Source organism: Lipophrys pholis (assembly GCF_963383615.2).
Source record: "Lipophrys pholis genome assembly, chromosome: 14".
Lineage (NCBI taxonomy): Eukaryota > Metazoa > Chordata > Actinopteri > Blenniiformes > Blenniidae > Lipophrys > Lipophrys pholis.
Window position 1 is genome coordinate 14855595 of NC_137633.1, and position 12278 is coordinate 14867872.

General features: G+C 40.8%; 1 protein-coding gene across 1 annotated transcript in view; it reads left to right on the forward strand.

Moving 5' to 3' along the window:
• The window catches only part of aqr (aquarius intron-binding spliceosomal factor), a 52242-nt gene that overhangs the window by 12708 nt on the left and 27256 nt on the right, over positions 1 to 12278 (forward strand). The window contains exons 16-25 of the mRNA XM_080480356.1: positions 1637 to 1757; positions 2547 to 2688; positions 3316 to 3494; positions 4219 to 4386; positions 6975 to 7144; positions 8109 to 8350; positions 8634 to 8783; positions 9265 to 9334; positions 10322 to 10432; positions 10811 to 10920. Of these exons, the coding sequence (XP_080336482.1) occupies positions 1637 to 1757; positions 2547 to 2688; positions 3316 to 3494; positions 4219 to 4386; positions 6975 to 7144; positions 8109 to 8350; positions 8634 to 8783; positions 9265 to 9334; positions 10322 to 10432; positions 10811 to 10920 (1463 nt within the window). The remainder of the gene's footprint in view (positions 1 to 1636; positions 1758 to 2546; positions 2689 to 3315; positions 3495 to 4218; positions 4387 to 6974; positions 7145 to 8108; positions 8351 to 8633; positions 8784 to 9264; positions 9335 to 10321; positions 10433 to 10810; positions 10921 to 12278) is intronic.

The following is a 12278-nucleotide window of genomic DNA, read 5'->3' on the forward strand; positions in this document are numbered from 1 at the left end:
ATTTTCCATAACATTAACTGGCCACTCAGCGTTACGGCATAATAGGTTTTGTGTTTCACATTTGAAGGTAATTAATTTAAGCCCTTGACCTTGGAAAATGTGTAGCATCCCTTCATCACTGCCCCCGTCCCTCTTGAATTTGCCTTCTTATCCAATTATGACTTTATGTGGCCATTTGTATGGTAAATTGAAGACAATGGCTGATGAAAGAGGGCTGTTTATTTTATTCTTTTTTTTTTTTTGTAGTATCTCTCGAAAAGCTTGAGTTAATTTGATTGTCCTCTCCAGTTGCCCTTCCTCTCACTCTCCTGATTTTGTTTTTGAAAACCTCTTCAGGAATCTGTTGGGCCCTTGTCCTTCCAGCCTCCCCAACACACACTCACACAATGCACTGCAGGCCTCTTCATCAGAGTGGGTGTTTCAAGGCTGTCCTGCAGTTATTCATAATTATCCATGAGAAGCGATGGAGAAGAGCCGTTTTGCAATTATCTGATTAAGTTGTTGCGGGAGACTATGTTGGGGAGGGGGGAGGGGGTCATTTGTATGTGCCCGAGGTTGCCCCAGACAACGAATATCTCTGACTGGGTAGATTTATTAGAACGAGACCACGCCGCAGGGCACATGTATCAAAACAATCATCCGTGCTATGGAACACAGTCATAAACACGCTCAGGGAGGACGAACTATCTTTTTTTTTTGCCTTTAGACCAGCTTTGCTGTTTGGGTAGTTCACTTTTTTTATTGGAACAAAAAAAGACTTAATGTGATTTATGTTGTTGCATAATGAACAGGATTTAATATGAGGGCATTGGTACAGCTAATGTCCGGTAAGGACAGCTGATATTGGACAGTTTGGTGGGAGACTAAAGGCCTAAACAAACTTCCTTTACATGAAGTGTCTTTCAAACAGTGTCATGGTTGTCGAACGATGTCGAGCAGAAGGCAGTGGAAGTTGTTGGTTTCATGTTGAATGTTTCAAACCCAAACGTCAATGAAACGGATTCAAAAATGTTAAAACTAAGTACTCGTGTCGAGAGTAGTATTTACATTTTCTGGGTGGATAATTTGTTGCCTTGTTTTCAACTTTGCTAGTGAAGACATCTGAAGCTTCTTTGTGAAGCTTCACAATGTCCCATCAAGGTAACGTCCTAGATGTACTTGGGTCCTCTCACACACTCGCACAGGGATCGTCATTTTCCGCTATCTTCCATGTTCTGTTGTCTCTTTTGTTCCTTTCGCTTGTCAGGCATGTGCTATACTGCACAACACTGCCCTTCACAGGTCACCAATGGTACTACTCATGCAATGAATACAGATGACAGAACGAAGGCTCCGTCCGTATACGTAAATGTATTCATCGTTGAGCACATTCGAGCCTTAAGATGTTGTCTTGCATGAACGAGAGATGATAGCTATGTAGAATCAAACAATGTGGAGAAGAGTAAGGCAAATGAGATGGTTCCAGGGATGTATTGAGGGGAGACATGCAAGTCATTGACTGAATGAAGTGTTGGATCAATATGATCCACTTTAGTAACCCCATGTCCGAATAAAAATGCAGAAAGACAAGAAAAGTGCAGTTCTCTTGGAACATTCAACACAATTTTCTCTCTCTTTCATTGTTTTCCACACACAGGTCTCCCGTCACGAGCGAAGAATCTCTCAGATCGAGCAGCTTAACTTGATGCCCCTTTATCCAACAGAGAAGATCATCTGGGATGAGAACATTGTCCCAACGGAGTACTACTCGGGCGAAGGTGCGCATTGTATATAGATTGTCACATGTGATTGTGTTACTGATTTGTCTAGTAGCTTTAATGAGCAGCAGAGCTCATGTCTACATACAGGGTCAGCAAGCATTGAGAAAATTAAAACTATTTCAATGGTAACCAGTTACAACTGATAAGAACTTGATGTGAAGAGGCGCAGGCAGTCATTAACATGCCAGGAAGTCCATTTAGAAATTTACTTCTGTTTCAACATTTGACTTTGATTGTTTCGTAGATATTTTCTTGATCATTTTGAATGAGGGAAATTTGTTAAAAATCACACCCGCTAAATAATTTTTTTAATATATCATCATTTTGGTATTGTTTACACTTTGAAATCATGTTGTTTATAGTATATTGTTCTCAGTTACCTCTGTACTGCCTTATGTTATCTGTTTAACCTTCTTAAAGCACGAGATATGGTACTTTCACATTGAAATCTCCAACTCCTTAATTTACTTGATGAACTTTAAAAAAAATTATTTTTTACTTTTGTTCTTTTTCAAGTACTAAAAATGAACGCCACGCCATGTCAGTTCTGTAAGATTGTTAATATATGCAATATTGACCAAATTCATATTCAATTTATAACGAGATTTGCTCTAAATAGGAAAATCAGTAAAATTTCACAAAATCCTTTTGCCACGTATGTCTTTAAAAGTTCCTGAAGTCTGACGTATGCAAAACCTCTGTCAAAGTTTAGCATAACTACAATATTGTGTGATATTGATTTCTATTCCAGACTGAATTTGCGTCACTGCATTTCTTCTTGTTTAGGCTGCCTGGCTCTCCCGAAGCTGAACCTTCAGTTTCTCACCCTCCATGACTACCTGTTGAGAAACTTCAACTTGTTTCGTCTGGAGTCCACCTACGAGATCAGACAAGACATAGAAGATGTGATTTGGCGCATGAAACCATGGTGAGATGTCCGTAGTGGTAATGGTGTCCAAGACAAGTTGGCTTCTTGTGTTCTGCTTGTTCATCATTTCAAAAAAAAAAAACCAACCAAACAAACACATTTTAAAGGCTTTTCTAAAAGCTGTGATTTGACCTGTTGTCTCTCTGAATCAATACTTAATTTTGTGCTTAGAATCTCCCACTGATGAGATTTTGTCAATCATTACTTCATTTTATGCTACATTGTACAAAGGGGATTTCATAAAATTTGGATTCTGAGATGCCCCAAAGCGCCTTAAATCTCCACGATCACTAACGTTGACTTAAATGAATGAAAATCTGTAATCTGTTTTTTTATATATATATATATATATATATATATATATATCTCCCATCGTAGCACAGCACATTGATCATCTTTTATTAAACGACTATGACATTTGGTACACCACATTTGGAAACCCATTGCTTAACATAATAAGTGCTCCCATTATGTCAAGAAGTGTAGCAACTTGCCTGTGTTGTTCCTCCAGAAGTAAATAAATAAGCAGTGCTGCCACGTCCTGCCCTGAATCCGACTGATTTTCAGTGCTGACAATCGCCCACAGCTCTTGTCTTAACTTCTTGTCGCGTCCGTCCTTCTTCACAGGCAGTCGGAGTACGGCGGCGTAGTGTTTGGCGGCTGGGCGAGGATGGCCCAGACCATCACCGCGTTCTCCATCGTAGAGGTCGCCAAGCCCAACATCGGAGAGGGCTGGCCGGCTCGGGTCCGCGCTGACGTCACCATCAACCTCAATGTCCAAGATCATATCAAAAATGAGTGGGAAGGTAAAATCATTCAGTAGTTTGTTTTCCAAAACCATTTTTTTTAATTCACTTTTCCTAAAGATTGTTTGTGTGAATCTAGACATTTGATACAATTCGTGAAAAGGAATGGCAGACAAATTGATGACAAAATACATAATGCATTATCAGCTCCTGCATATTGCTTTCCTACACCTCCACTCTTCCGGATTTTCATTTTATTGCATCTCTCAATTATTCTCCAGGGTAGTTTATAAGCTTCATGAGTCAGGTCAATAAACTGGATTAAATCCCACCAATTTTTCTTTCACCTATTAAATAAGAATAACCAGCTTCCTTTCCTTTGTATGCCAGAGTGTATTGAGCCAATTATTGTAGAAATTGTTTGCTGAGAAATTATTTATTATCCTTAGATTTAGTTAAAAAAAAAAAGTTGAGAATCGACCCTCTTTTTACAACTACTGTGAGTTTTTCTTTCTTTTCTTTTTTTTTTTGTGAGTGAGTTAAGGAAGTATAACTTCCATACTTTTCTCTCACTCACTGTTTCCCCCACCGGGAAGCTTCATGTTTTAAAGATCAGGCAAGTGCTGACAGGGCGGTTTGTCTCCCATCTCTCCACTCCTCCACACTGCTACTCCATCTCCCATCAAATCTTTCTCATTCATATTCCTGTCTCTGTTTCCCCCCTCGTCTCTCTATTTCTGGCTCCAATTTCTTTTACCCCTCTTTCACTCCACCCTTCCTACAGGCTTGCGGAAGCACGATGTTTGTTTTCTGGTCACTGTGAGGCCCAACCTGCTCTACGGCACACGATTCGACCGGCGGCAGCCCTTCGTGGACCAGACTGGCCTGGTGTACGTGAGAGGCTGCGAGGTGCAGGGCATGCTGGACGACAAGGGGCGTGTCATCGAGGAAGGTGTGTTCGATTGTTCCTCCGCCAACACACACACACACACACACACACACACACACACACAGTGGCACATGGCAGCCAGCTTCTCATCTGACTTGCACGCCATCATCTCTGGCAATTAATCTTGAGGACGGGGGTCAGACTGATGTTGCCATGGCGACGTTCAATGTGAGACCTGAACTGTTCCCATTAAAATACTATTAACCTAAGGTCAACAACAACATCTAAGAACTATGATCCTTGAACTTATCTTTATCTATTGGATTGAAGTATAGATTTGTATGTATACGTTGGTTTCAAAAGCAGAGCTTGAATAAGAATGTTCATTATGGTTCTCAATTCATATTTTGCAATGTATTTGCTTAAAATATAATATTTTTCCACCATATTTTTTTTCCCAATGATTTTCCAGGTGATGAGCTTTTCTTTCTAAAATCCCATGTTTTACATTGTAGGCTTTTAAACGGCTCTTTTTCAAGGCCTGAGCCACAAATTTGAATGCACATGTGCAATACACCAAACACACACAAATACAGAAGAGTTCTTCAGTAGACAATCTTTATATTAATGTAATTCAAACGTAGAAAAACGTATAGTACAAACATGGGATTTCAGCTCAAATTTGACATTTCATAGAGCCTCTTTCAGCCATGTTTCTCTATGAACTAATCGCATGACATCCATCATGCTAAATAATTTTGGCATTTATTATGTTGAATGACTTGTGGCATACTTGTCATGTATGTATAGCTTCCCAAACTACGGTGTTTTAAACTAGCTGCTCACATTAAGAGTGCATTCTGGTATTACAAAATTAATTTCATTACAGGATGAAATTATATGAACGAGTTACTATATTTGTCTCACAAAGGCTTTCAAAGGAGCTGTCATCAAATGCACAAGACTGTTTAGTCTGTCAAGACATGAAAAATAGCTTCCGAAACCAATTGAGATATCTGGTTTTTCCTGGAAAGTCAAATATATCGATACAGTTACACAACCTCAGTTTTCCATGTGGAGTTCTTCCATACAGCCCAAAGCAGCATCTCCAAGTGGTTGATTCACCCGAGTTTGCCTTCAAGTGTTTGCCTTTTCTCTCTGTCAGAACATGTGTCCATGTGCTGAAGCTCCCTTTCCCCTATCCTCTCTCATCTGTTTGGATTAAATATGCAGAGGGAAAGGTTATTTAAATAGACATTATGCCAAGCAACTGGCCCTGCCAATGTCGGCTTGGTTAAACTTTCACATCCCCAACAGGGATAAGTGCTACTTGGGCTACTGGGCTGATGTCATAAAAATCTCTGGGCACTTGGTGAAGATATGTAGGGAAATAGAATGAGATGTGCATTCGGAGACTCTGATAAATGACACACTATCTTATAAACAGGACAAAATAGGATATTGCAAATGTACATATTCGTTTTAACTTACATGACCGGTGCAGGTTATTCATCCCCTCCATTGAATAACTGACAGCTTAATAAGATGGCTCATGCGTGTTATACTCGTCTCACCCACCTTGGCCCAGCTGTCTACATTGTTACCACATAGTGTTGAGGTTGTAGCTTCCACTCTTAAGCGATCACCATGCTCATTTTAGTAAGGGGATTTGATGATCCCCACATAACGGTACACGTGCGCATGGGCGCACACATCAGAAGCAGAGAAGATTGATTTCACTCTACTGCTCTGCGCCCTGCAGCGCCACACGGGGTCTATTTAGAAATCTCTGAAATCTGCACTTGCTGCACCACGTAGGCTCCCGTTGGGAAAAAGCCTAAAGCCTGTGGCCTGTCAGTCAACATGTAATTCCTGTTCCTGAGAGGGACATGGTACTGCAGCGTGCAAGGCTTGGTCAGCTCTTTAAGCTTTTCTCTTTCTTTTGGATCCCAAAGCTGAAATTGCCTGTTGAAGTTGTAATTTTGTACCTTAGAAAATGCTAATGCCACACAGTGGTATAGTGGTTAGCACTGTCACCTCACAGAAAGACCAGTCCTGGTTTGAGTTCAAGGTTTTCAGCTTTCGGTGCAGATTGCATGATCTGAGTTTGCCAGTTTGTTTCCTCCAATAGTCCTCAAACATGTGTTTGAGGCTAATTTTGTCCTTTGAACGTGTGTGACTGTCTCATGTTGGCATACCGGTCCAGAGTGTACCCTACTTTGGCCCATTGTCAGCTTGGATCAGCTCCACATGAAGTTTCAGGATGAGCAGCAGAACTGCCAATGCCAAACAAACAATGTCTCTGCATATTCTAGCTTCTCCAGATGGGAGGCATCTCGAAGCAATTGAATCAGGTCAATTGGACTTGGTCATATGTCTCGGAAGATATTTCGAGACTTATCCAAATGGCATTATCAGTGAGCCTGAGACGGTCATGGTAACAACGTCAACTGATGAAGCCCCTTGGACAAAGACCAAGACATTTTCCAAGGCTTTAGACCAAGCCCAGCTGGCTTCATTCAGTTGCTTTGGAATGCCAAACAGCCGCTGAATCTTAAATGACGTTAAAATGACTTGAACTGACCTTTAACATTAGAAACTACAATCATGGAGTTCTAGTGACCACCAAAACCACGTGTTTCATGTTTTAGGACCGGAGCCGAAGCCCAAGTTGCGAGGAGACGCGAGGACGTTCCGTGTCTGGCTCGACCCGAACCAGTATCAGCAGGACATGACCAGCAGCATCCAGAGCGGCACTGAAGACCCCTATGAGACTTTCAACATCATCATGAGACGCAAGCCCAAGGAGAACAACTTCAAGGTTCGGATGCACTGATCAGGCCTCGCTGTATGTGGCATTAGAGTGCTTTATCTTCAGACCTTGAGCTCTGGTCACAGCAACACCACCTTGAGTGATCTATCACATGTATTATAGTCTCCAGGGTATTGGAGCTGTAAGGTTGGGGCCAGGGCAGCTCTGATATTGCCGCCCACTCAAGGCTCTCCCAGTGAAATCCACCCCTCTGTCTCCTTTAAGAATCCCCTTGTTACAGCTATAAAGTATGTCATAAGGTTGCAATGTTTTCTGTGGGAAATCCTGACTGCGCTACACAGTCGGTGGAACATGCAGGGCCCCTTCAGATTGTTAATAAAAAAAAAAAAAAGCATATCTGTGGTTATTAAGATTTTATGGCCTGTAGTTTATGGCAATTTTACAAAAGTTTTTCTTCAGGTCATGACTTAATTAACCATCTGCGTTTTTGACGGCGTTCTGGATGCTTTGCTTCATTTTGTTCAACATTCCCAGACTCTACAACCATGCATAAAACGTCTCGTCATCTCATTATGTCTTTGTCAAATCTGCTATCTCCAATTCTGAACACCCATTTCTGTCTTTCACAGCCTGTGCAATGACAGATGTTTTTGAAGTGGGCCTCTTTTTTTTCAGACCTTGAGAAATGCAGGAATTAATGGGTGTCCAAGAAACATTGTTGTGCATCTTTGATGTATGACACATAAAAGTAAACACGGTTCCCCACACAGTGTTTGATGAACAGGGTATTAGACAGTTTGCAGCTCATTAAAATATAATTGACAGACTTACAAATTACCTGCTGCCCCATCAGCCCGCCACAAAGTTATTTTTATCCTGCTAAACTACCTCTTGTGGAATGGTTGTCTTGTTTTGTGATGTGCCTTCATTCAGTTGGGTTTCCTCTCTCAGTTTTTTGTTCTCTGGAGTTTGATATATGTCCGTCTGTCGTTTCGTATCTTCGTGTTTTTAGGCTGTGCTGGAGACCATCAGACACCTGATGAACACTGAATGTGTGGTCCCAGACTGGCTTCACGACATCATCCTCGGCTATGGTGACCCCGGAAGTGCACATTATTCCAAAATGCCCAATCAAATATCCACTCTGGATTTCAATGACACCTTTCTGAATCTGGATCACTTGCGCTCGTGTTTCCCCGATCATATGATCGAGGTCACCGAGGAGAACCCTGAACTGCAAGTGCCCCCATTCAGGTAAAAGACAAACGCATTTTGTAATGATGCAATTAGTAAAAACATTTAGGTTATTTAAATTAGCTGGACTCAGTGTGAAGCTCACATTAATGAATTCACCTGTTACATTACGTGACGGCTTTTCAGATGCTGTATTTTTATTTATTTATTTTTTACAAAAGTTGCCTCTGAAGTCATTGCTACTTGCGCTTCTTATGCTTCCTGTTATAACCGTGACTTGAACCCAGTCTCCCCATCACATTGTATTTATCCCTTTCTTCCTGTCATGTGGCTGCCTCACTAGAATCAAATTCCCCATCACTACCAATGCCAACAAAGGGAAGAAGAGGAAGGCTGAGGAAGAAACAAAGGACAAAGAGGAAGACAGAACTCTGATTGTCGAACCCTTCGTTACTCCAAATCGTGGGCCATATCCCTACAACCAGCCCAAACGGTGAGAGGTCAAAACCTGGAGCTTTCCAGTCACAGTTAAGAGGAAGGGTCAGAAAATTGAAAAAGATTGAGCATTTTTCTTGCCGTTATCTTCGTTGAACAAAATCTGTTGAATAACGTTCAGTGTATTGTGATGCAGGACTCTAAGCTGTGTCTTTCTCTGAGCATCCCTGTTTTGTTTGCCTGCACTCATCTGCATCATATCTGATTTACTTGTTATGAAATGCAGTGTTGTTGTTTTGGTTGGTGCGATGCACAGATTTATTGATGAAAACTTTAGTGTGTTGATATTCGTATGCTAATCATAGAAAAAGAGTTTGTGGCATTATTGTTTTGCATTTTGAAAACACATGGTGTCAGAAAATTTAAGCTACCCTCAAAAAATTGAAACCGTTTGAACACAGATTGTGTAACTTTTAAAGCATATTCATTATTTCGTGGAGTTTGCTCAATTATAATAGAGAATTCAAATTTTCTTGCAGGAATACAATTCAGTTCACACCCACTCAGATCGAAGCCATTCGAGCCGGGATGCAGCCAGGACTAACCATGGTGAGAATTCAGCTTTATTTTTTTTTCTGCAAAATGTGCTTCTTTTCAGACAAACATATCTCCATTGTAGAGAAGTTGCATTGAAAACCCATCTGTTGTCTTGGCTACAGCATGAAATGAAATTTTAAAGAGCCACAGAGGCAACATTTTTATATGCGCATTCATAACAAAAGGTATTCCAGCCGACTGTTGTTATGTCAAGAGTAATGCAACATGTGCTGAGTGGACTCTTGTAGCTTGGCTGGAGTTATTTATTCTTCGGCCAGCTGAGGTAAATATGGCGAAGGAGCTATCAACGAGCGTTGTGAAACAACTCTGCATGCATACCTTTCTCTGAACCTCTCCTCACCCCTTCTAACCTTCTCTATTGGCATATGTCTCAGTCATTAGCAGCCATAACAAACACATACTACATCCTACACTGCCTGGCTTTCTGGGGGAAACCAAGGTGCTTATGATGCTCTGATTTATGCAGGAAGATGTAATTGTACCGACTAATTTTAGCGGCGATTACTCGCCTGAGACCCACACCAAGACCACCCTCGTTTCATGAATATTTATTCAGTTAATTAAATGTTCTGCTCTCCCCAGTTAAGAAAATGTGAGGCTTATTATCATGGTAACTTGTATACAGGGATGAATTGCTAATAACGATACAAAAAGGAGGCTTGAAAGGCTCTTATATTTATTTATTTTTTCCAATTTTTTTTTTTTTTTCCTATTGTTCTAGCTGTCCTGTCCTCGCAGGCCCAGTGACACCATATTACATTGGGTCTGTCTGACCAGGGCGAACAGTGGAGTTCTAGTCTGGCCTGTTGTGACATGCCCATGGTCTTGCTGTCACAACAACTACATTTTCTGCAAAGCAGTGCCTGTGTATTCACACATGGGATTGTGGTCATGTTATTGTGGCTTTTTTGTTCATGAAAGTCTTTTTTTTCTTTTTTCTAAACCCTTCTTACCACATCGCTCTCTCTGCCTCTCCAGGTTGTAGGACCTCCCGGCACAGGAAAGACCGATGTTGCAGTTCAGGTCATCTCAAACCTGTATCATAACTTTCCTGAGCAGAGGACCCTCATCGTAACACATTCGAATCAGGTAAACAATCCACACACAGCACTTCCACACAGGCTTTTGAATGTCCCAACCAAGCATCAGACTCGTTTACAGCCTGTGCTCTGAACTGCCCATTAATCAGTCATATTCAATCTATGAAGAAAAAAAAATCCCAGCTCCCTTGTGTGTCTGCCATTGGTATTTAATCATAAAGTAATCAGCTGCTGTTTTACACCAGAAGGACCCTTATCCACTGGAAGCACAGCTCTGCAATTATTCTCCTGCTACATACCCTGGCCATTTATATTCCCCGCAGAACTATACCTTCCATATACTTCACATCAAATAAACATATGGGGTGAAATAAAGGTTTCCATGTATGACAGTTTGTGCTGGCTTTTCTGGTTTCTTGATCACCAGGCTCTGAACCAGCTGTTTGAAAAAATCATGGCTCTTGACATTGATGAACGCCACCTCCTGCGTCTGGGCCACGGAGAGGAGGAGCTGGAGACCGAGAAGGACTTCAGCAGGTGAGGACAGCAGATGACAGGCGCAGCCAGGACACACAAGATTAGGTGCACCCAAACAAACAAACAAACAAACAAACACATGTGAAAAGTGAGACGACATGAATTCACACTTGCATGTGTGAAAGTGCATTCAGCAAATGAGCCGGCCAACTGTGCTGCTGCATTGCTGAGGCCAGTTGACCACACATGTACACACGTACACACACAGAGAACAGGGAAAGCAGCTGGCCACATGCATAATGAGTCCAAGCCAACCGAGTGACAGGGGCTATTCAGTCCTCTCATAGGCCAGGCCACAGTCCTGCTTTATCTTCATCAAGCATCACTGGACTCTCACAACTTAGCACCAGTGTAAAAGATCTTCCCCTGCAGCCCTGCACTTAGACGCAATGCACACCTGATCAACCCATTCATCACTATTCCCAAACACATGATCATCAGTTTGTTAGAGCTTTTTTGAGAAGTAAATGCCTTGGAAGTCTATGTTGAATTTTCACAGACATGAATGGCCTAAAAACAACCATATGAGTTTGATTATAAGACCACCCAGATAATAAAATGACTACGCCATTAACAACATATCTGGAAAAAGGTTTTGTTTTCCAATTCTTGTTTTTATAAAGACATGAGTATTATTTCCTAAAATAATGACAATAAAAGCGCATTAAATTAGCTGCTGTTAACAGTTTTAGCATTTAACATTTTTCTCCTGTTTCTGATGCACAACAGCATAAAAACGAGCTAAATATTAGACCTTGACTACAACATAACCCCAAATCCTTAGTGAAAATAGTGTTGCAGTCAGCCCAATACCATAACTGCGCATTGCTTTGAATAATGTAGAAATCATAGTAAGTTATTCTGAAAGTTTGGGGAATTGATTCTAATATGAAATATTAATCTAAGTTAGCCCAGTTCCATTTGTGTCAGTCTTATGAAGTCTTTCATATGAAGTGTGTAAGTATAATTTTAGAGGAAAATAGAAATAACTAATCTTAGAACTTATGAATAATGTACAGCAAAATAAGTGACCAATTAAATGAATAATTACATCTACAAATTTTCATCTCAATTTACTAGGACACAGTTTATTCAGCTCCTTTAATGAGGACGAAGCCATTGATGAAAGGAATTATCAGAATATAAACAGCACATTGTATAAACACAGATAAAACATAAATCTTTTTAAATATTTATACACTTTTAATATAAAAATAACAGGACAACAGGTATTCTGTGGTAGAGTAAGAAGTCTTTCTCATTTAAGTGTGTGTGTGTGTGTGTGTGTGTGTGTGTGTGTGTGTGTGTGTGTGTGTGTGTGTGTGTGTGTGTGTGTGTGTGTGTGTGTGTGTGTGTGT